The following is a 24,802-nucleotide window of genomic DNA, read 5'->3' on the forward strand; positions in this document are numbered from 1 at the left end:
CTTTGTTAGTCCTAGATCAACAGGAGTGTTACTGATTTTCCAGGGTTGATTAGTCTTTCTTTTCATGTGCTTGGCTTGTTTGGCTTTGTAAGAAGCACATTTTTGTCTGTGTTTAATTTATTTTTCCATTGCTGAGCTTATTCCTGATAAGCAGCTGCCAGCCCTCATTTTAGTCCTGTTTTGTTCAGAGTGTTTTTTCCTATGTCGTTATGCTGAGCTTAATAAATGCAAACTGGAGGGTGGTCTCCAAGAATGAGAAGCTGCTTCAGTTTTGTCCCTTTGCAACCCATGTACCCACTGAAGCTTTGAACCTGGAGTGGGTATTTGGATGGGCAGCAATCAGAGACTCAACACTGATGTGTGGCTTAAAAGTAGACTTGCCCTGGAAGCAATTTCTGTCAGCTTTTGACTGGGGAGACTTGTTAAGTATCTTAAGGTTGAGGTTCTGTGCACTTACTTGTGCTGCAGTGCAGTAATGAGCAACTGAAATGGATGTCAATAGACAAAATTTCACGAGTGATGCATCTGCTGTTTGATTTCTGGTGATAAGTTCAGGGTTCACTGGATCTAAGCAGCTAGGAAGCTAGTTTTAGCCTTCTGAAAAGGCTGGTATATAACACAGATGATAATGAAATTAAGCAGCAGTAGTGCTGCTGGTTGCCTTTCTTTTTTTGTGTCAGATAATACTGCTTTGTGCTTCAACCTGCACTGCTACCTTAGCAGGACTAGAAATGGAAATGTGGTGTGCTCATTTGGTGTAATGACAGTGTAATTTCCTTCTGTGACTTGTAAACTATAGTGTGAAAATGAGGATATTTTTTCCATCTTTGAATAGATGACTGGAAGGATTTGCATGTAGGTTGTTTGAGAAGGAGAGCTGCGCTCCAGCACATACTTCCCACTTTATTTTCCACTGATTAAATAGGCAGAGAAATTGTGTATTTCACGTAAAATTGTAGCTTGCTGTAATTACAGCTTGCTGGTTTTTTCTCTCTCTCTATTTTACATTGCCCCCTGTCCCCACCCTCAAAAAAAAGAGTGATTTTAAGAAGGCTTATGTTTTGTTTCTTTGCTACAGGTAAACCCATAAATATTGTTTCTTGATAGAGGTTTGTTTTCCTCTACTCTGGTTTTTGGCTTTTGACATTTTGACTGCCAGGTAGCCTTATCTGTGTTTATTAGTTTCTAGGATTATGAAATCAGCTGCAACTTAGAGGGATTGCTTATAAAATGCAGATGATGATAGCAATTTGGGATCCAGATATAGTATATGGTAATGTCTCCTTTTAGCAGACCTGCTGTATCATTAGGTTAAACTATTTTTTTGACACAACTTAGTTCTATGACAAATGTGGCCTACAGACCCTTCAAGGCTTGTTCTGTGCAGGCCTAGTGGTGGTGCCTTGAAGGCAAGTGATTTTACTAACTGAAGTGCAGTGGAAGTAGTTGGTTTGGAATATTGATTTCTGCCTCACTACAGAAATGAAATTTATAGTTAGAGAAAGTAGCTGCTTTGAAGTCAAGACTGTAGAGGTTTTCTGGCATGTTCCTCCAATTCCTTCCATCCTTGGAGGATATCTGAATAGCAAATAGGAACTACCTGTCTTGAATAGCTTGGAGAGGGAAAGACTAATTCCAGGACTGAAATGAGAGAGCCAAACGCTGGGACAAGTAGAGAGATTATTTAGGAAGTATTACTGCAGTAAATATCCCTTAGCTATGTGGGATGGACGCTTAAGTTTCTTTTGGGTTGACTTTTCTGTAGAAAATTTGAATATTAAAAACTCAGGCCAAGCAAATGCAGTTCAAATCCTGATGTTTTAGGTTCCAGTCTGGCCAAAGTATTTATACTTCAGCAGTGAGTAATTTTTGTCTGAGTCTTATCAATATCAAATGAGGAAAAAATCAAATATTTTAACCTTGTGATTATTTTGTTTTACTGCATTTTACAGATTATAATAATGAAGATGAATTTGGAAGGAAGTTGAGGTTCCTCTTGCAGCAGCTTCCACCTGTGAATTACAGTTTGCTAAAGTTTCTGTGCAAATTTTTAGCCAACGTAGCATCGCATCATGAAGAAATTTGGTCGGCAAGTTCTTTGGCTGCAGTCTTTGGCCCAGATGTCTTTCAGTAAGTTGATTTTAAAAGTTCATGCAGTTCATGCAGTACTTTTATAGGCATTTGAAAGGATAATTCTGTCCAGAGTTTTTCCTGGTTCATTAGTAACAGCAGCAAATATGTGGTGTATATTTTGGGTAGTGTCTTTTTTTCYTTTTTTTTTTTTTTTTTTTTTTTTTTTTTTTCCTTCTATCACCCAGGTGATTTTTCACTTGCAGATTGTGCTTGTGATCTAAACAACAGCTTGCCTGTGAGCTGTACTGATGGAATCACTGGTTTGGTTGTTTGGATTACTTTAGTTAGACTTTTTTTTTTTTTTTTTTTTAAATGACAGTGTGCAAGATTATTTTTTTACAGGAAAAAAACGTGCTGGAAGAGAACTGTTAAGGTGTGAATGTATTCTAGGGATTCCTTTCTACAGCAAACTACTAGACTTTCAAATATTCTGTATGAAAAGTTTATTGACTAAATATTTATTGCTTTATCAATTAAATATGTTAGCATAAAATTTTGTAGTGCAATAGTTTGAAGTTATTTTTGAAGTTCTCTGTATTTACAGTAGATCAGGGAGAATGGTGAAAAGTGTAGGCTTCAGATGTCATTCACAGGAGTTCTTTGGGGAATTAGTTGGATTTAGATTTTCAAACTAAGATAGTATTGGAATCTTTAGCATTTACACAGATGTGGAGGATCTGAAAGAACAAGAAATAGTTAGCAGAATAATGGCGGGACTTCTGGAGAACTACTATGAATTCTTTGAAAATGAAGAGGAAGATTTTTCATCTACTAATGATTTAAGCTCAATAACTGAGCAGGTAAGGATATTTTAAGTGGCAATATTTTATTACTTAGATGTCCATTTTAACCATTTATGTTTATGAAAGATATGTTGAAATATAATATTCTTTAATGTGCCTTTCAGTAGTCTCTTGTAAACTGATGAAGGTTAAGTATTAAACACTTTTTTGCATACCTGTGTTTGTGAAATTGTTGCGTTGAAGTAAGAGGGGGATAGCTGGAGTGTGCATAATAGTGCACATGTGTGAATACAACAGTAATATCTAGGCCAACCTAGTCAGTGTTTTGCTGTATAAGTAATATAGCTTTGTAATTACCTTTTAGGAATGGGGAACAGATTTGTAAGTGATAGCAAAACCATACTTTGTTAGTTGTGGTCTCTAATATATCTGGTTGTGTAATATGCACATGAATATGCAATATGAAATACGCAGGGTCTTGCCTTCCACTGGGTTGTGTTGTTGGTGAATCCCTCTATCAAATTTTTGGAAGACTTTCCTCTCAGTCAATTAACTTCATAATGTTAACGTCATACTGTGAATAGGAAACAGAGAATTGTTAGGGAGGAAAAGGTGGAATTGACAGCAGATGCTGAGTAAAATGCCTCAAAATACGGAACTTGTGAGCCTAACTACCCCACACCTAGTGTGACAGACAGCGAGCAGCAGGGCAGCCCACGGGCGCCTCTCTGCAGCAACGGAGCTGCCGTCGGCGCGGACTGGCGAGCGTGGGCAGCGAGCGCTGCCTCGAGCAGCTGCTCCTCTGCTCGCTGCTCTCGCCCCAAACCTGCAGCTTTGGGTGCGTCTCCAGCCCTTAGCGAGACGCGCGGAGCGCAGAGCAAACACAGGGCTGCTGCTCACAGGGCGCTGCCTTCTGCCCGGGATGGGAGCTCAGCGCGAGGCTGAGCGCTCCCCTTTTGGGCTAGGGTGACTGCTCTGTGCAGTTAGCTGGTCTGGGCTCTCGTACTTCATAAAAATGACTCACTCGCCCTCTTAGCAAAAGCTGTTCCCAACACGAGCGAGTGTCCTGCCCAGCCGGGTGTCCCTTCCAGGTCCTCTCCAGCAGGTGTCGACATTGCTCTCCTGCTGGGGACCCTCCCTGGGGACCACAGGACACTTTCCTGGGCACTGCTGGCTTTGCCCTTGCTGCCCTATTAGGTCCTCTTGCCATTACAGAAGGAACTCCGGGGTAAATAAATGTCTACATCTGATTTATAGTGCAATGTAACATAACATTATACCCCCCGCTTAAAATAGCAGAGAATACATTTCTTTTCTCCCTTCTGCGTAATCTTAAGCTCCTTGCATTTTCATTTCTCTTATTTCAGCATTTTTCTGTTCCAGTGGTGGATATTATGAAGCATCTTTTTTTTTGGAGGCTGTTGCTGATGCTTTTATTTTCTTGGCTTTACAGATTTGGGAGATTGCCACATCAATCAAGGAGTTTTGGGGAATCAAATAGAATCCCCTTACTGGTTCACATTTTTGGAAGCTTTAGGCATTTTGGCTTTTAGGAAAAAAAAAAAAAAGTGATAGCTCTGATTGTTGGTTGGCTATATTATTTTAATTTCTTAATTGGCTGTGTTTTACTGTTTTGTTAAAAACATCCCCTACACTTGGAAACAAGAAATATCAGACAAAATGGGCTTGACAGAAACAAGTTTTGCAGTCCTCATTATAAACATTTGTTCAGTGCATGGAAAATCTTGAGTCAGAGTTCTGTATTGCCTTCCATAGAAGGTTTTGAAATGCTTCTCGGATATAAATGAATCTTGTAATATCTGTGGGATAGATGAGAATTACCATCCATGTTTTATAGCTGGATTTTGTGCCATGTGATTTCTGTGTGTCTGGAATTTTATTGTGATTCTGCTCGTGCACACTTACTGCCTCAGAGGTGCAGCTTTTGGCAGATTTTTGTTAAAAATTGTAAATTTTTATGCCATTTTTGTAGGTTATCTATTGTATGATTTTACTTAAAAGCAAGTTTTCTGTGCCCAGTTCTCATAAAATATATTCTCTTCTTACAAATACAGGTATTTCTGTAATTCACATGCTCTTTTAATTCCACAGCGCTCTTCACATGATTTTTTAAGATATTAATTTTGAATAAATCTTTGCACAGATAAATGATCTCTTGGAAGAGGAGGAAGATGTCAAGCTTGAGCAGTCTGAAGAACTTCCAGAAGATGGCACGGAGAAACCTGCTGCAAGGCCAGCTGAGGTGCATCTAGACATGACTGAGAGCATCTCGGATTCCAAGAGTGTTACAGCGTCAGCAAGGTAACTTGCTTCCTCCTTAAACTTTTGTTTTTACATTCGGAGTAGGGTCAGTTGTGCGTGAGAAGCTGAGAGACACTTGAGATATATTGCAATGTCTGAGAAAAGGCTCTAGGAGTAGGAGGAGTTCTTGTAGAAAGCGTGTAACAAAATAGCTGTTCTCAAGTTCAGTGAAGGAATGACTCTGTAACCTAAATTGAATTAAACGTGGTGATTTAATCACCACTTTAGAAAAGGAGGAGAAAGGGAAAGAGAGCGTTTTTTTAATGGAATCGTAAAGCAGTATTTTGCTTAGGCAGAGGAGGACCTATCTATGGCCAAGTGGACGATATTGATGAGAACAAGAGAATAATATTGACCGTTAGTGATTTTTAGGTTGGAATTTGGAGGATAGTTTCCTGGATTTTAGAGGAATATGGCTGTGGAATGGCTGTTAGTAACAGTAGTATGGAAAAATCTTGAATACTTTAGATTTTTTTTTTTTGTGAGGTTATAAATGGAATTTCTAAAACGAACTGCTAGCAAAACTTGATTTGCTCACCCGGAGAATCTCCCCAGGCCTCTTAATTTGAGCAGAAATGAAGGTGCTGGATACTTCGTTTTTCATGCAGTGTAATGAAACTTGTCTTGTTGATGTGTTTGTAAAATAGATAAAGACCCTTCTTCAGTTTATTTAAACTCTACCAGATAAATTCCACTCAGGGATTGATGCCTTTTTGTTACATGAATGTAGGAGTATCACGACTAATGCTTAGATGTGAGTTGGTTGCATGACTGTATTTTAGAAAAGAGTTATTGGATCTAAACAGGTGTAATTCCAGATGAAGCTGGAGGGTCCTGTATTATCTACCTTGGAGTGTGACCCTGTAAAGGGATCTGTTTGGATAGGCAGGCAAGGAGCAAGTCTGGAAGCTGCAAAGTCTAATAAGGGCAGGAGTATTAGTGGGAGTTAGTCTTTAATTAAGACTTATCCTCATAAAGCATATACGTCAACTTAATATCATACTTCTATCTGAGACCTTATTTGCACTTGCTTATAATACACATGTTTATATTTTGCTTGCTGGTGATGCACAGGTTTATATCTTTAAGCCTATCTTACTTGTGTTTATAGTTTATAGTGTTGTGTTTATAGTGTTACGGGGAGTTTTACAGCTTTCTGTGGCATGTGTTTGCTTTGGCTATTTCAGGTAATGGCTTACAGGGAAGGGTAGGGAATAAACCTGATTTGGTTGTTTTATTATAGTGTAATTGCTAATTATCCTTGTCAGCAATATAGTTGCTTAATTTTATCAGACCGGAGAAGTTCCTGAAACTTCAATTTCTGCAAACGTACCTTATTCCAGTTAAAGTTTTAAAACCATTGTGTAATTCATTGGTGTTTTGGTATTTGTGGAATGTCTAAGAGCAGAAATAGTGACAAGCTCCATAAATTTGGGAGTTTAAATTTGATAGCCTGAAGAGAAATACATTTTTGCATTATTTTTAGGCTTAATTAAAAATTAAAACGTATTATTTATGGTTAGTATTTTGCATAGTTTGTGGGAAGTGATATGAAAGAACAATTTAGAGTAAGAAAGAGGATTTTGACTGTCAAGCCAAAACTATTGTAGGAAACATCTAATAAGACATAATACAGACTGAATGAGAAAATATGTTTTAATAGATTTTTAATCAATGTATTGTTTGTGTTTGCAAGCTTAAATGTTTCATGGTTGGGTCCATTACCACATGGTAATGCACATTTCTGGAGTTACCTGCACTGATGTGGGGACTGCCTAGGGGAAAGGAAGAAAACTGTATCTTGAAAACATGATTCTAATGTTCTTTAACTTGGAGTCTGGTTGCATCAATGTCAGATTTCAGGAACCAAGTGTCCATATGTTATGGGTCTCTATGGAAACTTTTGAGGAAAAGGTTGCCATTTCTTCTGTTAGAGACATCCTGATCCACGTGACAAGAAAGGTCATCTTCCTTTCAAATACTTCAGTCATAACATGCTTATAATTGTTTGCTACTTAATTTTTTCTTGACTTGCTCTTTCTATTAAAACCCGATGACCTTCAGGCACTCCTGGTGTTAATTTGTCTTGCGTGTGTGTGAGCGAGGGCTGATGAGAAGGTGGATCCTCCCTGATGCAGTCTGCTGTAATGACTGCCTGAAAATGTTATTTAAACAGAACCTTTTGAGTGATCTTTAGGGCCCTTTTAGGGCACTTTCGAGGTGCTGTTGAAATAATCACCCTAGAATCAATTTCTGCCTTTATTTATGCTGGTTTTTTTCATTGCTACTCTTTGCCTGTTGTTAATCATTTGACCATCTGCAGTTCATCCCTGATATTGTCAGTTATGCCCCTAAAATAAAACTTGCACCATGATCTTTGAGCTTTTCAAAATTAAATGTATAAAACGATGAGACGTGACAAGCAGTGAGCTTGATTTCTGCATGTCAAATGCAACGACGAGCAGGATCTCTTGACTACTTATGTGATATATGTGTTGTTAATGTTTGTTAGCTTGGTCAGTGAGAGAGGACATAACAAACTAAGAAAACAAACAGCACAAGGTGTGTGTGGGGTTTTTATATATATATGATATATATATATGTATATACACATAGAGGGTGTAATAGAAACCAGTCATCACTGGATCAGATTGCAGGAGAATATAATAAAATCACTGTGCTTATGCTCTCTGTTTCACATCCAAATACTTGTCCCCCGCTGCAGTCCTAGCAAATCTGTGCCCAACATGTTCAGGAGCTTTCAGATGTTGATTGGGCAGCGTGTTGTTGGGGGTGACCTCATGTTGCAGTCGATTTTCTATTTAGACTGCGGGCTGTAGCGCAGCGCTCGCGGCGCTGCCGGCGAGCAGCATGCACGGCCACCAGGCACCTTCCCGCTTGGCTCTGCTGCAAATGAAGCATTTCTACCTCAAGTGCTCATTCGGGATAGCAAAAATCATCCGAATGGCCTGTAAAGTTCTGCTGCACAGGTAAAGAGCTTAAAGACAGGCATTACTTGGGAATGATTGCACGTAAGAGGCTCTTGTTTTGATTTAAATGTGTGAGATGAAATGTGTTTTGGGGATATTATGAAATTAAGTAACGGCACTGTTGATTTTATCTTATTTTTTTAATAAGAAATAAGAACTTACATGTACTCAGTACGTTTGCAAGAAGAACTTTGTAGTGTTTTGTCTGCAGTTACAGTATTTTTCCATTTCAAGCTGTCTTTTTACCCGGGCTGCTTCTAGGCAGGGAGACAGTGCAAAAAAAAGGGTTCTCAGCATTACGGGAGGAAGATGTTTACCTTTGTGTCGTGCTGTGTCATGCTGCGTTGAGGATAATGACAGCTCTTAAATAAGGCTTCTTGAGCACTGCACGTCTGTTCTGGTGGATTTTCAGCTGAAAGTGATTGATGCATTTTCTTCAAAACCTGCTTAATTGCTGAAGTGATTAGTTGAAGACGTAAGATATTATTTAGTAGTAAGAGGATTCTTCAGGCTTGGGAATAGCGCTGATTTATGCACATATTTTGCTGAGCACCTCTAATGCATCCAAAGGTATTTAATAAAAGCAGTGCTGAATGCTGCTGCTCTGAAGGGGCTGAAGGTTACTCTGTACGATGGAAAATTTTGTTACAAACCAGGTCTGAAATCTTTTGGGCTCTTCGGAGATGAGTTTATTCTCTCCACTCTTGACATAGTTCTTCATAGTCTCAAGTGGTAGAAGAAAAGGATTCCAGGGCATCGTTTTCCTATAAATAGTGTTTGTACTTGTGCCCTTGACTGAATTTTTTTGCTCCGTTCTCATGAGTTGCAGTGTCCTATGCACTCGCCTCTCGTTCTTTCCCCTGTGTCCTAGAAGTGACTGTACTTTAAGAGTAAACTTATTTTCCTTTAAAAAAAAAAATACAGGTTCTTTTTGAAAGTTATCATAGCTTTTGCAGGGAAGCTCTCTTAGAATTACTGAAAATTCTGGGATTCTGGGTTTTTGTTTTGAATTTTTTTTTTCCTCTGAGATTCTTGCTTGTCCTTCACTTCTATATCTTGCTCATGGGGCTGAACTCATAGCTTGACCTCTTCATTTTCTGTTTCAAGTGATGTCAAAACAAAAATTGTTGATCAGGGAGCTCTAACGCTTTATGCCATATTAGGGCCGCACTGAACTCCTGGGTTTGGGATTGAAAGAAAAGAGAAATGTTAGTGTGTTCAAACCCTTCTAGTTGTTTGATACAGCTTTGAAATTAGCAGCTACAAGATCAAGCTTCAACTTCAGATACGTTCTTTGAAGCTGTCTGGCAGCATCTGTATTGAACTATTAGCTGGCTTTTTTATCTGAGCATTTGGAACAGCTCTGCTCTAGGTTTTTCTTTTCCTAAAAAAAAAAAAAAAAAAAAAGTAGAAAAAAGAAGTTTCATTCCAAAGCATGTGGCCATTGCAAAGCAAAATTGGCTGTTTTAATTACCAGCTTTGTTAATGGCTTTACATAGTATAATTCAAACACAATGCACTTTCCTGCGACCTGAGAGCCTTATGTTTAAGGCAAAAGGAAATCTTGTGGTTTTGCTCCCCTGCCCCAATGAAATTAATACTTAAGTTTGCCTGAATAAGATGTGTGACAACTCCTTGCTATATTTATAGTGCAGTTTTTTTCTCTTGTTTTAGTATGTTTTAATATCAATTTTCCTAAAATTTCATAGGTGTTGTGTTTCCAGCGATGACAATTAATCACACTAATGGGAAATGGGAGAGCATGTCCATGAGTTAATTTCTTGAACTTTTGTGTAAATATACTTAATTTATGCAAGAGTTAAAAATTTCATCCTGAAGTGACTAGTGCTCAGAGATTTCTAGTTGCTTTACAAATGACTAACTTTGTCCAAAAACCTACTAGAAGGTATGTGCCTTGCACTTGAAATATAGCTGTCCTTGGTGTCTGCAGCAGCATCTGTTAAACGTTGTAGAACAAAAATATGCAACAGTCTGACAGTCAGTGAAGGTCTCTCTGAATTGCAACTTCAGAGGGAAGCAAAGTAATTTGGAATTTGCTTAAGGCAGCAAGGTTAAAATCTGCATTCTTAAGCAAGATGTCAGGAGGCCTTTCGAGATCCAGCGATTAGTGTTTCCCAAGGGAAAGGCCCTCCCTCTGACGGCTCCGAGCCCTGTAAGGTGCTGAGCCCTCCAGGGACAGAAATCTGCATTGATGCTTCTGTAGCTTTGTGCCATGGTGGCATTCTTTAAAGCTTCTCCATCTAAATAATTACCAGGCAAAATAATGCAAATATGTGTGTTTCCTTTATAGTTATTTTAATTACATTAATTACGTGCAGTATTATTAGTATTTGCAAAGTTATTTTATGTTGTCTTGAAAACTTCTGTTTAGTGTCACAGGTTTTTTTTGTCTTACACGAACTTTTTATTTTTTTTATTGCAGTGCTCACATCTCTCCCATAAGTATCTTGCCAGCCTCTGCAGAGTAAGTATAATGAGAATATAGAATGTGTGATTCCTGGTGTTGCTTAAAATTTGTGATGATAGGTCTGTTTTCAAGAAAAAGAAATGCAGCAGACTTGATTATTACAGTTACGAATGAGCACATTTTTAGTGCAAAGTATTTCATTTTATGGAGTTTAGTGCTTATGAAGGAACTAACACTGTCTCTGTCCATGCTGTTGACTGCAGAAACATGGAGCACAGTATGGTGGCATCTGGATTTCTGAATGTTTTGCTTTCATACTTAGATGTTTCATATGCGTTCAGTTCCAAAATTATAAAGTGATTTTCCTTCCTTTTTTTTTTCTTTTCTAAATAGGTTAATGATTGTAATGAGTTAATTATATTCTCTTGAAACACTGTTAATAGACTTCATAATACTTCCCTGTGTAAATCTTAATGAATGATAATAGATCCAGTAATTTCAATCATCTTTTGGGAAAGACTAGTCTGTTTTTGACTTGAGGTACTTAGCCTCAAAGATTCCTTTATCTTTTAAGAGATGGTATTTCTGCCTTTCTACATAGTTGATCAATGCAAGATGATGTTCCTAATGTGAATTTTCAGCCTTTTTTTTTTCTTTGTTAGCATTCTAGAAAGAACAATCAGAGCGGCTGTAGAACAGCACCTTTTCGATCTGCAGAGCAGCTTAGATCACGATCTTAAGCATATTCAGCAACACAGATTGGGCTGTAACAATGAAGCAGAAAACCCCGACGGGGATGCAGAAGGATCTAACAACCAGTAAGAATTCTTTTATCTCTAATGAATTGCATAGGATTTCATATCTAAACTTTTCTCAAACTATCTACCCTGTTCTGACCATCAGCCCAAAGCAAAAGCTTTGTCATTAACTTGAAATTATATTGTGTTTTGAGCTAAGTCAGCTTCTATCATTTGCCAGTAATCAACAGCTGTTAAAAATATTTTAAATAGATCATATGATATTAGCTCAAAATATTGCCGTGTATAACTGCTTCACTGCTGAACTGTAAGTAGCATGAGCAAGTTTCATTCTAATTCTGCTTGTGTTACTGTGGATCAGTTTTATTACACAAAATTATTGCAGATGCCCTCTGTTTTAGTGCTCCTTTTGCAGCAGTAACAGTGTAGCTGTTAGACTGCTCTGCCTGCCTGTATCAACAGAACATCTAAAACTGATCAGAAGGAGCAATTTGGATTTATTGCATGGCGTTGTCCCATTTGATCAGCATTTATTTTTATCGGAACTCTGTGGGTGTAGTGATTGGCAGACTATGAAAAGCTGCTGTGTTTTAGTGTTTTAACAAAAACACTTGGTGTTTAATAACCAAACTCAAAAAAAACCTAGTTCAGTTAATTAAATAGGACTTCAGTGCGCGGTCTCTTTGTGGCTTGGAATCTGAAACGTCAAATGTTCAGAGATTCAAATACTGTTTTCCAAATCTTTAGTATTTTTGAGCCTTAACTGTGGCTGAAGTAATCAACATGAAGTTTTCATAGGACAGTAGCAATAATCACTGATGATAACGATCAATTATAACTTGAGTTTTAATGTTAATGATTTAATATGCTTGAGTTGATGGGCTAGTCTGCAATCACCTGCAAGATCTGTAGTTGTTGAATTTCTTCAGTTACAAAATAAATGCTTTTAAAATTGTATCACTTGACAGCAGCAGAGGCTAAAAGTACCATCACTGCAGACTTGAAACCCATATACTGGGACTGTTTTTCAAATGCTTATGGTTGTTATAGCGCTGTGGATTAACCATAATAGATGATATATGATTCCATTCTTGAAAGAAGTTATTTGGGTCCTTTGAAGCAGTGCAGCCAGGAGGCTACAGAGAAGTACTTCCGATTAAGTAATAATTTATAAAAGAGTTAATTAAAAATAAAAAGTGGCAATCCAATGCAAATTCACCACACTAGCTTAAAGTAATTTCAGGAATTATGAAAAAATGAGGTAAAATGTAAAATTTGAAGCCATGCTGTTAATATCTGTGTATCTGATTGAAGGAAAGTGTTTCTAAAAGTAGTTTGGAATTTGAGAGAGAGAAAGAAGGCAAAGGCTTTACTAAATTGTTTGAAGAGCAAAAGAACAGACTGCTGAAAGATTTTCTTATTTGTCTCTTTAGGAATGATGTTGATAATGATAATGTTGAAGATAATGACGTTGGTAGCAGTAAGAACACAGGAGACAGCTCTGAAATATTGGCCAGCACCACTGTGGACAGTGCTGTTCTAAAACAGGACACGGTGACTGAGGAGGAAGAAAACCTTCAGGTGAGAGCCTGGCCTCTGGTGCTTTTGTGCTGCTTTGTGCAGTTAATTCCTCTTTTTGCTGTGCAGGTTTCTCTTAGAAATGTACAGAGAAGTTCTTGTGCACTTTGCAGCTTGTCGGGACACTGGCTAATGGTTTTCTTCTCTTTCGCAGGTACTGGCCCTTCCTTTTGCTGAGGTAAGTAATAAATCTGCACGCACAGCACTGGTTGGAGTAACATGTGTGATGTTTTATTAAATCCAGGTGAAATACTGTGTTTGCAAGAACTGTTCAGAATGTACAGGGAAGAGTTGCACACTGCTGCCATATGTCAGTCTTGACAGGTTGTTAAGAAGTCACCTCTTTTTCTTCCTCTGAAGTAACATTTCTTTTAGTTTTTGAATCTTTTTACAATGAAAGTCTTCACGAGCAAGAGAAAATGGATTGCTCATAGTAACTGCTGACTCTCTCCTTGCTTCCTCTTCATTTCTTGGTTAAAATATATGTTGAGCCTCAGAAATCAAAACTCAAAAAGTGCAGATAGAGAAGCAAAAATTCTAAACCCATGATTCTTCACTGTATTTCTGCAGTTTCAATGGTTTTGGTGAAAGAACAGCTGAGAAATGTGAGTTATAATGTAGTACTGTTCTCAGCCTTTTCTGCTTTTTGGCATATTTCTGTCCATCAACTTCAATGGTAAGGCTTGGAGGAAAACTTTTCTTCCATATGTTAGTTCTAGCTTCTTGTTAATGTGCCATTTCAAAGTTTGTTGTAAAGTTTTAATGTTAGAGTGGCCTCTACAAGGAAATGCACTGTGATCCTTCTGCCTGAATGGGGTTTTAGGAGCTGGCATATAGGGTTGGCAGAAATACAAGTTGAACACACTCTTGTGTGTGAGCCCTTCTCTGGGTCTGAAGTGGAAGCAGAGGCAGCTGTTCCACAACTACCACCAGTGTGAACGTGTCAGACTTGCACACTTGTCTCTAGTGTGAAAATGACCTGCTGGGGGTATGGCACATGCATTGTGTCTCGGAATAGACTCCTTCATTTGAGATTTGGCCAGAGGACTGAAGTTCTATAAACAGACTAGTGGAGTTCTGCCTGGTAAAGGGCAAATATTAACATCAGTCTGGTGTGTAATGTATATTTGAAATATATTTGCCTATTTGATCTTTTGTTTTATGTTGATACATCTTAAAACTCGACTTTCAGTGAGAGCTGAAAATCTGAAATCAAATGGGATATGTTGTTTAAGGAGGATATATTTCAAGACACTTGATTCCTCCAAATAAGGCACTTGATGGGGAAAGCAAGTATTGGCCTTCAGCTTAAATAGCTCAAGTGATCAGTCTTAGGTCCTTGAAGTAATCAGTCTTTCCTTTGCCAGCCTCAGTGAACAAAATGGTGATGTGTATTCGTCTGAACTTATTTTGTGAGATGGTGTCATAGAATAACTGCCAGCAATTCTTCATCCCTTGCAGTTCTGGTGGTGCTTTATTTAGTATCAGGGATTAGTAGTTCCTTGCAGAAAGTCTGTCAGACTTGTTTCGTTTTACACATGCTGAGCACAAGTTTGGATCCAGGGTGCTTTCAAGGCAAGGATATACTTCTTGCCAAGATTTTAGTCACCCCAAACCTCATGCTATGTCTGAGCATTGGTAGTGAAAGCCTTGTCCGTATCCTAAAAAAAATACAGGTAGAAAATGGTTCATCTGAAGATGGAAACTCTTTATCTGCTATGTCCTTTTATATAAATATAAAACAACCTTTGGCTTTTTACTTGAGGGCTTTTATGGTCAGTGATCATTACAGAAATGTTTTCAGCTAAGAATGCTGTTGCTAAATCTTTCTTAACATACTTTTTGCCAACAGACTGCAGATGTATTATTGAAACCGTGCAGTAAAGATGCCGAAGTTGATGGTGAAAATAATAGTGAAAGGTAGGAATTTGGTTCATTTGTTGCTTAAGCTGCACATCCTTTAACTTCCGATTAAATTGTGCTGATTCTGATTGTTAACTAACTTCAGATAACAAACTGAAAAGCTAGGTGTGCCACAGGCGTGTTTGTTATAGCAGTGTGACGTGTGGGTGGGAAAATGAAAGGCCCAATTTCACACATGTAAAAAGAGCAAGGATGAAATGGAGTGTTTTTTTGTTTTATGATGATGAAATAAATGCATTAATTTAAAAGAGAAACTTGGAACAAACCTATGCCTGTGGTGTTATGTTTTTCAAATAACCCTATGTTCTGGGCAAAACAAATTGAAGGAAAAATGTTGTTTTCTTTAAATCATTTTGGGATGTGACACTGTTAACGGTGTTGGAATACTGGTAATGCAGTGGCCGTCTAGGGGTTTTTTAGTTCATCTGCGATTTGGGTTCATCATTGACTGAGATTTCAGGTAGAGTACAATTGAAATCCAAATATTCCCAGCTTGGGAATAATGAAAGGTTTGGGCTGTTTTTTTAGTTCTCATTTAATTTAAGACAAATTGTTATTTACATGCTTCAGTTTGAAATTTTGTGTGAAGAACAAATAAAAAGGAGTAATGTAACACCTGCAATCCAAAATATTAATTATCGGTTCAAGCAAATGTGTTGCATATCTGTTAAAACTGGACTGCAGTGTCTAAGAAAAGCTAGTAGAGAGACTGTTCAAGTTTTGCTCACCATTTGCAATTTATACTTAAAATCAATAACCTGTTTCCTATTTTCAGGGAAAATTGTGTATTGCTTGATGGCAGTGACAATATATCTTCTGAGATGTTTCTGGTAAGCTGGTGTCTTAATTTGTATACAAATACATTTTTGTAAGTTTATTTTAAATAGAGATAAGGAAAAAAAAAAGCTTTAATATTTCTTCTGTTTGCTGTCCAACTACTATGTTTGCATAATCTCTTTGAGAGAGATTATCACTTGGCTGCAGATAAACTTTTGGCACCACAGTGGGCTTATATTTGTGCCTCTGGTGTAAAGAATGTTTAAAAAGGTTGGTAACTGACTACTACTGTGGAAGTTTTTGTTTGTAGTTAAGGATAAGTTAAAGATACTTATTCAATAGAGAGTATTGAGGTATCCTTCCTAGGATACTCCTTCATGGAGTATCCTTACTTGAGATAGTGGGTTTTTTTTATTTTGGTTTTTAATTTAAAAAAAAAATTTTTTCCTCCAGAAAACTTTCAGAGGTGCTGAAACAAGTCTTGAAAAATTACTTGATTTCCAGTTGCTAAATAATAATGGAATTGTTCTGGTCTATTACTTAAACACAGGATTCAACCAGCAAGCCTTGTGATCTTAATGCCAATACTGATTCAGAGGTGTCAGGGGATGGCAGCAGTCATCTTTCTGAGGAAGCTGTGGGTGTCCAAGTACCACGTCTAGATCTGAAGAATGTATCTGATGGTGACAAATGGGAAGGTAATTTTCACCCTTTCATTTGCACTGTAGTTACTCATGATAAATAACGTGTTTTAACAAAGTAGAGCAAGCAGTTTGGCAACCTGAGCTTTTTTCTTTAATTTTGTCCAAGTAATGCATTTCTATACCTGTGCTATGGGCCAAGTTACGATAAGTTCTAACTAATAAAAAAACATTTAAAAATGAAAAGAAAAAAGTAACTTTAAAAGAGCAATTGTAGATAGCAAAACATTTAAGTGTCATAGTAGGAATTTGAAAGGAACTTTGGTTTTGAAAACCCTGTGCATCTCGAGCTCCTTAAAAATCCTTTCTCTGCTTTTGTCATACAGTGATTCACATGTTATTCTTCTCATGAATATATATATATATATATTTTAATGTAAAGTATCTTTAAGTTCTAATACTAGTTAAATTGGACTTAACTAATACTAGTTAAATTGGACTAAACACAGCCTGAAAATTATGTAGTTAGTATATTAGTTATGTAGCTAGTTATATTAGTTATGTAGTTATATAGTCTGAAAAATATGTTGGTTGTTTTAAACATCAGGAATTTCAAACGTTGGTTCTCTTGTCATTAGACAAATTGAAACAGCTCTCAGTTTTCAAATGAGAGCTAAGTATTATTACTTTGTGCCCTGTTTGATGTCCTGTTTGAATTTTAGACAGATTTGCAGAATGAACGATATTTTAAGAAATAGTTTTGCCTCAGAGCTTTCTTTACATTTTGTAGGCTGCTAATTCGTTAGTCTTCCAACTTTAGCAAGTCCTCAAACTTGTAATTTTATTGAACTTTATTAGTCAGATGGCTATAACCATTTAGGCTGTCCTAACACTTAGGTAGAAACACAACCCCTGTCTACCCTAACCAAAAAACCTCTTGACATTATCTGTTTTCAAAATACTTACTCACTTGTGAACATTTTTAAAATATATTATATCCTGTCCTCTGCCTGCTGATATTCTGAAACCTCAATTTATCTGCACCTAACAAAAATACAAGCAATGCAGCTTGCTAAAATACCATGAATTGTCACCAGCAGTAAAATGATCAAAATCCATTTATTTCCTACTTAAAAACACTGTGACATCTATTGAGATGTCTATTGGCATCACCATCAAATATTAATAAACTCCTGGTAACTAAGAATGAATGCAATTGCCTTTTTGGTTGCTGTGTTACAAACATTAAACCATGTTTTAAATACTCCTGAGATGTACTTTGGTTAGCAGAGTAGCTTATAGTTGTAGAACAACAGGGCATAAAACCTTGTCCTGGAGCCCCGCTAGCAATAACCGGGACAGCTGTTAGTTTGTCACCGGTGTTGACAGCACTTCTTTTTGTGTTCTACTTGCTTCTACATGTTTTCCCAGTTAATTCCCTGCATGAATCTGTGTTTCCTTTTTAATCCTTTGTAAAACGATCGAGTTTGCCATTTGGGCCTGGCTCACCTCTATCTGTCAGTGTTGCCGGCCGGTCCTCTCCATGGTTCACTTGGAGTGTGTCGTGTCACAGGAGTCACAGGCATCTAAAGACACTGAGTTCAGGTTTTTGTTCCCATTATTCAAGTCGATAACTTTGGTTCTCTGTTTTATTTATGTTATTTGTTTGCTTGACGTGTTCTGTTGCACTCTCTATTTGTGTTAACCCACTTTAATACATATTCCTATAAGGTTTGTGGCGTCCATTTTCATTATTTCTTTAATTCTGTTCATAAAAGACATTGGTTTCTTATATCCACACAAGCTCATAAAATAAACCCTGATTTCCTATATCCATATAATTTTATGATCTTTACCTTGATTGGAAATTAGAATATCTGTATATTATATGTTTTTGGGTAGTAAACTCATGATATTCTGGAAGGTGTGGTATTTCATTGTGAAGTTCTTGAGGTTTTCAGTCCTATTTAGAGTATTTATTGGGATCCCTGGCCTTGAAGGCAGCGCAGGTCCCGTGGCATTCCACGCAAGTGGAGGGGTTTTGTAGCACTCTGCACGAGCTCAACTCTTCTACAAGAATTCTGATGTTAAAACCTTGGTGTCGGAAAGCTTAGAGGCCCATATCCAATTTTGCTCTTCAATATAAGCATGCTTATTTATACTGTAATGGCTTAATAGGCGGAAAATATAGCTCGGTTAATTGACATTTCTGAGCTGATTTTTCAGCGTTTGCTCTGCTTCTTGAAAATTGTTACCATCGCTGTTGTCTGAGCTGTGAGCAAAACTCTGTTTAGAACTTATTTTTGTTAACATGGAGATGCTTGGGACTTTTATTAAACTACAGTAAGTCTTCACTATTCCCTTGTCAGTTCTTTGTAAACCTTTTTGGGAAGCAGTTTAATTTTGCCCGGGGCTGAGCATCCTTACCCGCCACTGAACTTGCTTGGAAGTTTTTGCTCAGGGCCTAGCCCAAAAGCTGGGATGTTTTTCCCTGGTACTGTATCTTCCTGCTTTACATGTGATGTATGGTTTGTTCTGACTGTGCTGTGTGTTCACTTTAGTATTTTTGCCATTCTTTTTCATTTTATTAGCGCCATGCCCTATCACTTTTCCCCTCATTGATTTCAAAACAATGCATCTGCAGAGAGAAGGGGAGGGTAAGTATGGTTCGCCATACGTTCAGTTATCTGCCTTTTGATAGTTTATGGTTTGCTTTCTAACTAACCCTTCACCTGCTGTTCCTTATATGTCTTGGGAATATTCTCATCTACAAGTTTTGTTTTCTTTTAAACCTTTTATTTTATTTATTTTTTTAAGTTCCCCTTCTTGTATCTTGAACTGTGTAAACAGGCAAGATTCTAGCTTAAACAAAGCAAAAGCCTCTTAATAATAATAATAACAATACAATGGAAAGCAGGTACAAGGGTTACATATATTTTTTTAAGATTACTTTGTGGGTTTTATTGTTGTTCTGCACACTTTGAACCCAGTTTTCAAATTTCTGATTTGCACAGGAAGATATGGGTAACTGCATTCTGAAATAAGCAAAAAGGAGTTTTATTTTCAACAGAACTGCTTGGAAGACTGTTAGCTTTTTTTTTTTACAATTATTATTGTTATTATTAGCAAGAAAATTGTATTGGAGAATTGTAAAGGATGTTAGTAACTAGCTTTTATGGGCAATTAGAAGATGTACTATTGTTTTGGAATCTCCTGCTTAAGAGAGAAATTACCTTCCAGAAATGAACAAATCTCTTTTTCTCAGTGATGTTCGGATGAATTTAAATAAAAGCTTTCCTTTAAAAAGCCAAAGCCTATATTTGAGCCTAGGAAAATTGGTTTCCACAACAGTATATGGTAACAGAGAATAATTTTCTTGTAACCTTCATATTTGTGATCAGTAAATAAGATACTGTTACATTATTGAATCATTCAGGGATGCATATTGCTAAGATACACTTTGAAAAAGGGATCCTAGTGTGCATACTTCATTTCAGTACCCTTTTGTTTCAATTCTCATATGACAGAATTTGTTGCTTTCTGATGTATTTCACTGTATTTATTCACTTTGGGTATGACACCACATCCCTTATAGCATACAAGACTAAGCATTGGGTGCACATTTGTGTTTCCTTCTGACTCTTGTTTATAATGTTTTTAAAACGAGTACAATTCTGTGTCCTTTTTTTATCTTATAGATCCGTTTCCTGCTTTCAAATCCTGGCAGGAAGACAGTGAATCTGGAGAGGCTCAGCTTTCCCCGCAGGCTGGACGAATGACCAACCATCCCTTGGAAGAGGATTGTCACCCAGTACTGTCTCATCGTAGTTTGGATTTTGGACAAAGCCAACGTTTCTTGCATGATCCAGAAGCGTTAGATTCTTCATCCAAAGCACTTTCTTTTGTCAGGTGTGTATTTTAATACAATTTGGTAAGAATTGGGGTAGGAGATGGGACTGCCAGTTTGAAAATACTGCAGTTTAAGAACCTAAAGGGTTTTGGTGATATAATCACTTAAAGGCTCTGGTCAGAGCAAACTTTATATGGCCTTTTGGCTGTTCTGAATTCCTGAGAGCTGCCCTATGGGGTCAGGCCAGAGGTTTGTCTGAGGTGGTGTCGTGTCCCTGAAAGTGGCTGCTGGCAGGTACTGAGGAAAGAGTATAAAAATAGTTCAAACCTATGGAAATATTTCCTGGCATTCAGTCAGCGCTGCTGGCACCTACTGTAATGGTGCTTCCTGGACTGAAGAAGTATTTTTATCTTCTCTTAAGTTCAGTCTGAACTGAACTGCTGGGCTCTGATTTTATGTAACTTTGGGAGGGGGCTTGGTAGCAAGAATATCTCTTTTCCTGAAGCATTATTTCAGATTTGCTTCGTGTAGTGTGTTACAGGATCCCAGTAAAGGGAACCAAGCTGCGGAAATCACTGCAACCAAAGTGTGCAGTAATAACCTGGGAAGACTGTTCGTTTGGGCACTGGAAAGCCTTCTCTCTGAAGGGTTTTGGGATCTCATGAATTGTTGGAGAGCTTGTGAGATAGCAGTACAGTGAAGACATAGGATTCTTCTTGCAGATCCTTTTTTAACAGCCTAAAAGATCAAGACCGTTTATCCCTTTGTGTGAAAGTTCTGTTTACTAAAGAAGCTGCAAGTTGTTTGTATGACATTGGAAATTGTGACCCTCCAAAACTGTAAATAACTGGGTGACACTACAGTCTAAATACTGTTGCCGTGAGAAATAGTGTAAAGAAGCTTTTCATACTCATTAGGAAAAGAATAATCCTACAGAATGAGGAAACTTGGAACAGGAAAGATCAGATTCAGAATCTCTATACGATAATTCTCACTAATTCTCCATACAGTATAAATTTATTGAAGAAAGTGTGGTTGAGCATTATTATTGAAAAGACACAGATGAGTGACCTGCAGGGAAATTATGATTGCAACAGCTCTTCTCATCATTCTCAAACTAATAAGGATCTGCACTGTTTGTAGTATTTTCTGGTATCTTGAACTACATAGATGTGTTGAGAGATCTTTCAGAAACTAGAAAGAAAAGAGATAATACATTACACTTTGAAGGCAGAAGATCAAGGCATTTTGATTCAATAAACTAATAGTTCTCTCTGAAAGCTTGAAAAGAATGAGTTGTAAACTTGAGGGGAAAATACTAAAGTTAATTTGTTACTCAAAAAATACAGTTACTTGCACTGGTTTAATTATTTTAAATGACACTTTAAAATGTTTTTAATACAGAACACGAAGAGCATCCTTTAGCTCAAAAGATGACAAAAGGGATGACAAGACTCCGTATCAGCTTGTCAAGAAATTACAGAAAAAAATAAAGCAATTTGAGGAACAATTTGAAAAAGAGAAAAACAGTAAGGTAAGTTACCACTCCTGCTTTTATGCTGGATAAATTATCTCATAGTAAAGCTAAGCAACTGCCAGTACTTCAGTACTAGGTAACTAACTTGAATAATTTTGTTATATGCTGCTGTCTGCACAATTAAAGTGAAAAACAGCAGTAGCAGAAAATAAGCTATAATGCCTGAGCCCTAAGAAAGGCAGACAGTGACATCTATGCAGTGAGACAGAGAATGTCGGACGAGATAGAGCGGGGGGAAAAAAGGGATCTTATTCACCCATTAAAAAAAAAAAAAAAAAAAAAAAAGAAAGCTTCTTCAAACTTGTTGCATCTCTGGTGTTGTGTTTCAAATTTATTTTCAGTGATGTTGTCCATTACACTGGCACAGAGATTTGAGCTGGTATTAAGAGTGGCATCCTGGGTGGTAGTCACCTTCGCTGTCAAGTGTTGAATGAAGTCTTTATAAAAAGCTTTAGTGTGGGTTTGACTTGAGACATATGTGGCTCCTCTCTTGTTTTTCAGCCCTCCTATAGTGATATTGCGGCCAATCCAAAAGTTTTGAAGTGGATGACAGAGCTTACCAAACTGAGAAAGCAAATAAAAGGTAAGTGTTGTTCAAAAAAATTCCACGGGACAGGGAGTATCTTTTAATTTCTAGATTCTGACCTATTCTATTATAAAAGCAAAATAAAATAATTCTTGTGGCTTTGTTTTTAGTTTGCCGGAAGAGAAACTTTGCTTGTGGAAACTGTTGCATCCTTTATTCACAATTAAACCAACTGAGAAAACTATTTTGTTTAAACTTCTGAATTGTGATTTTTCTCATTTCAGATTCGAAGCAGAAGAGCTCAGATGGAGAATTCATACCTCAAACACGTCCTCGGAGTAACACACTTCCAAAAAGCTTTGGCTCCTCTCTTGACCAAGAGGATGAAGAAAATGAAGATGAGATGCGGGTGGTGCAGAAAGAGAAGAAGCCCTCCAAGGAAGCTACACTTGAACTCATTTTGAAAAGACTGAAGGAAAAACGAGTTGAAAGATGTTTGCCAGAAGATATAAAAGTAAGCGTAAGCTTATGGTTAGGCTGCTCCTAGGTTAATAGCGGAGAATAATAGAGCACTGTCAAACACCTCACAAATTACTTTATCAATAAGATGATATCTCTGCCTAGTTACCATTTCAGACTCTGTGGGGAACTGATTGAATTGAATCACATTTTTCTTACTCTATATTTATTAAATATTTATGAGTACTGACAATATTGGGCAGTTTTAAGTGGATAGAGGTGGGATATGTGTTATTTACTAAGCTAAGTTTATCTAAGGCATCTGCATAGTTGTTAAACTGTTGAAGCAGCATGTGCTTGATTAGATGCGAATTGTTCTTCTGACAGAAAATGACAAAGGACCATTTGGTAGAAGAGAAAACATCTCTCCAGAAAAGTCTCCTGTATTATGAAAGTCAGCATGGACGCCCGGTAATGCCTGGTTTACTTCATCCAATTAAGTTAATGCACGTGCAGACAGCAGTAACTTCCTTGCAGGAGCAGCAACAGAGTTTAACACTGTTCTTCTAAAGGCACAAAGTTATATATCAATTGTCATGTTACTTTTAGATGAAGCTACTGCTTCAAGTTCTAAAAATTAGAATTTTGTATAAAGATTATGTAGGCTCTTTTCCCACAGATTGGTAGAATATTGCAGTTTCCAATGCAATTTATGTAGTTTGTTCCATAGTTCCCTGTGAAATAGAGGGAAATCATAGAAACAAGCTCTATGTCCTGGCCTGAAAAGTGTATTCAGTATTTCAAAACCAAAGACACTTTTTCAAGTATGAGCTGTGTATCCTATGTGAATAGATACATGGAAGTTCGAATAAATGAGTATCAGTCTCTGAAATTTTGGATTTTACTTTGGTAAGTGGTCAGGATCACTAGCCCAATCAAAAGATCCTTATTACTGTATCATCTTGTGGGTTTGACGCATTAACTAGACCATCAGCTCTGCCATGTGAGTCTGCCCAGGCCTTCAGCACCGAGAGCGAAGAGCGGCAGAGCAGTGATCCCAGGGCTACTGGTCTTGGCGCTACAGTCTCTTGGGGGAGAAAATCCCAGGAATTCTTCAGGCTGGCCTGCTAAATTGAGCCCATGTAGTCATTAAGAATTGAGAGTAAAATCAGATCTCCCTCTGTAGTTTCATCTTTTTCGTTTTTTTTTTTTCTCCCTCCTTTGACATCCGCCCGTATAATTTGTAAAGAATCATCAATGTTGATTGCTAAGACTTCTCCCCTAATTCTTGATTCACCCCTTTTTTCTCCCCTCTTTTTTTCTTTTCTGTGTTTTTTTTAAAGATAGATCATTTTTCTCTACTGCAGCTGTCCCCACTGTTAGGAATTTTTCTAGACTTTATCTGAAAAACACAGAATTGGAATGAGAAATCGGGGGAAGAAGCACCCACTTCTTTTATCTGGTGGGAAAAAATAATATCTTATACACTATTTAAATTAGTCTTATGTTTCTAATTGAAATGCAGTAGAGGCCTGGCATGAGAAGCAATGCACTTTGTGTTTGCTTGTAGATTACTAAGCGACTGGTGTAATTAATTCTGCGGTTTCTCTGCCTTTAGGTAACTAGAGAAGAAAGACATATTGTGAAGCCACTATATGACAGATACAGACTTGTAAAACAAATGTTAACTAGAGCAAGCATTACTCCTATCCTTGTGAGTAAAACAAGTGTCATTTCTTCCCCCCACCTGTTTTGGTTTTTTTTTTTTTTTCCTTTCCAATTTTGAAGTGCTAGGATGGCATTAGAAGAGCTCAGCACAACTGCTCTGTAAAACATATCTATATTTTGGAAGGTGCAGGATGTTGCCATTGTACTTGGGGCATTTGATTTAATTGCTGAGAGCAGAGCAGTTCTAGCTCTCTTCTACCTTGATGGCTCGCAAGTAGTAGATGGCTCCTGATAGAAGTAAATCAAGTTCTAACTTAATTGGCTGAGACTTCCCAAGTCGCCTTGCACTAGGTATCATCGCATGGGACAGACCGTACTCTGAGTCCTCCCAAGAATAGTAACACCAGTTGCAATAAAACCTGCCACTCTGCTGTAGTGCAGGATATTGTCATGAGAGGCAGGAGGGAAA

General features: G+C 37.5%; 1 protein-coding gene across 2 annotated transcripts in view; it reads left to right on the forward strand.

The window, feature by feature from the left end:
- FAM13B (family with sequence similarity 13 member B) overlaps window positions 1-24,802 on the forward strand; it is a 41,103-nt gene that overhangs the window by 11,777 nt on the left and 4,524 nt on the right. For both annotated transcript variants that reach the window (XM_026047686.1, XM_026047687.1), the window contains exons 5-20: window positions 1,953-2,130; window positions 2,789-2,933; window positions 5,041-5,198; window positions 10,632-10,673; window positions 11,279-11,434; window positions 12,808-12,955; window positions 13,107-13,130; window positions 14,805-14,872; window positions 15,651-15,705; window positions 16,203-16,350; window positions 19,992-20,202; window positions 21,548-21,677; window positions 22,182-22,263; window positions 22,491-22,720; window positions 23,053-23,136; window positions 24,284-24,379. In XM_026047686.1, coding sequence (XP_025903471.1) covers window positions 1,953-2,130; window positions 2,789-2,933; window positions 5,041-5,198; window positions 10,632-10,673; window positions 11,279-11,434; window positions 12,808-12,955; window positions 13,107-13,130; window positions 14,805-14,872; window positions 15,651-15,705; window positions 16,203-16,350; window positions 19,992-20,202; window positions 21,548-21,677; window positions 22,182-22,263; window positions 22,491-22,720; window positions 23,053-23,136; window positions 24,284-24,379 — 1,955 coding nt within the window. The remainder of the gene's footprint in view (window positions 1-1,952; window positions 2,131-2,788; window positions 2,934-5,040; window positions 5,199-10,631; window positions 10,674-11,278; window positions 11,435-12,807; window positions 12,956-13,106; window positions 13,131-14,804; window positions 14,873-15,650; window positions 15,706-16,202; window positions 16,351-19,991; window positions 20,203-21,547; window positions 21,678-22,181; window positions 22,264-22,490; window positions 22,721-23,052; window positions 23,137-24,283; window positions 24,380-24,802) is intronic.

The sequence above is a fragment of the Nothoprocta perdicaria genome, unplaced genomic scaffold, assembly GCF_003342845.1.
Source record: "Nothoprocta perdicaria isolate Ctin4 unplaced genomic scaffold, notPer1 scaffold_5, whole genome shotgun sequence".
Lineage (NCBI taxonomy): Eukaryota > Metazoa > Chordata > Aves > Tinamiformes > Tinamidae > Nothoprocta > Nothoprocta perdicaria.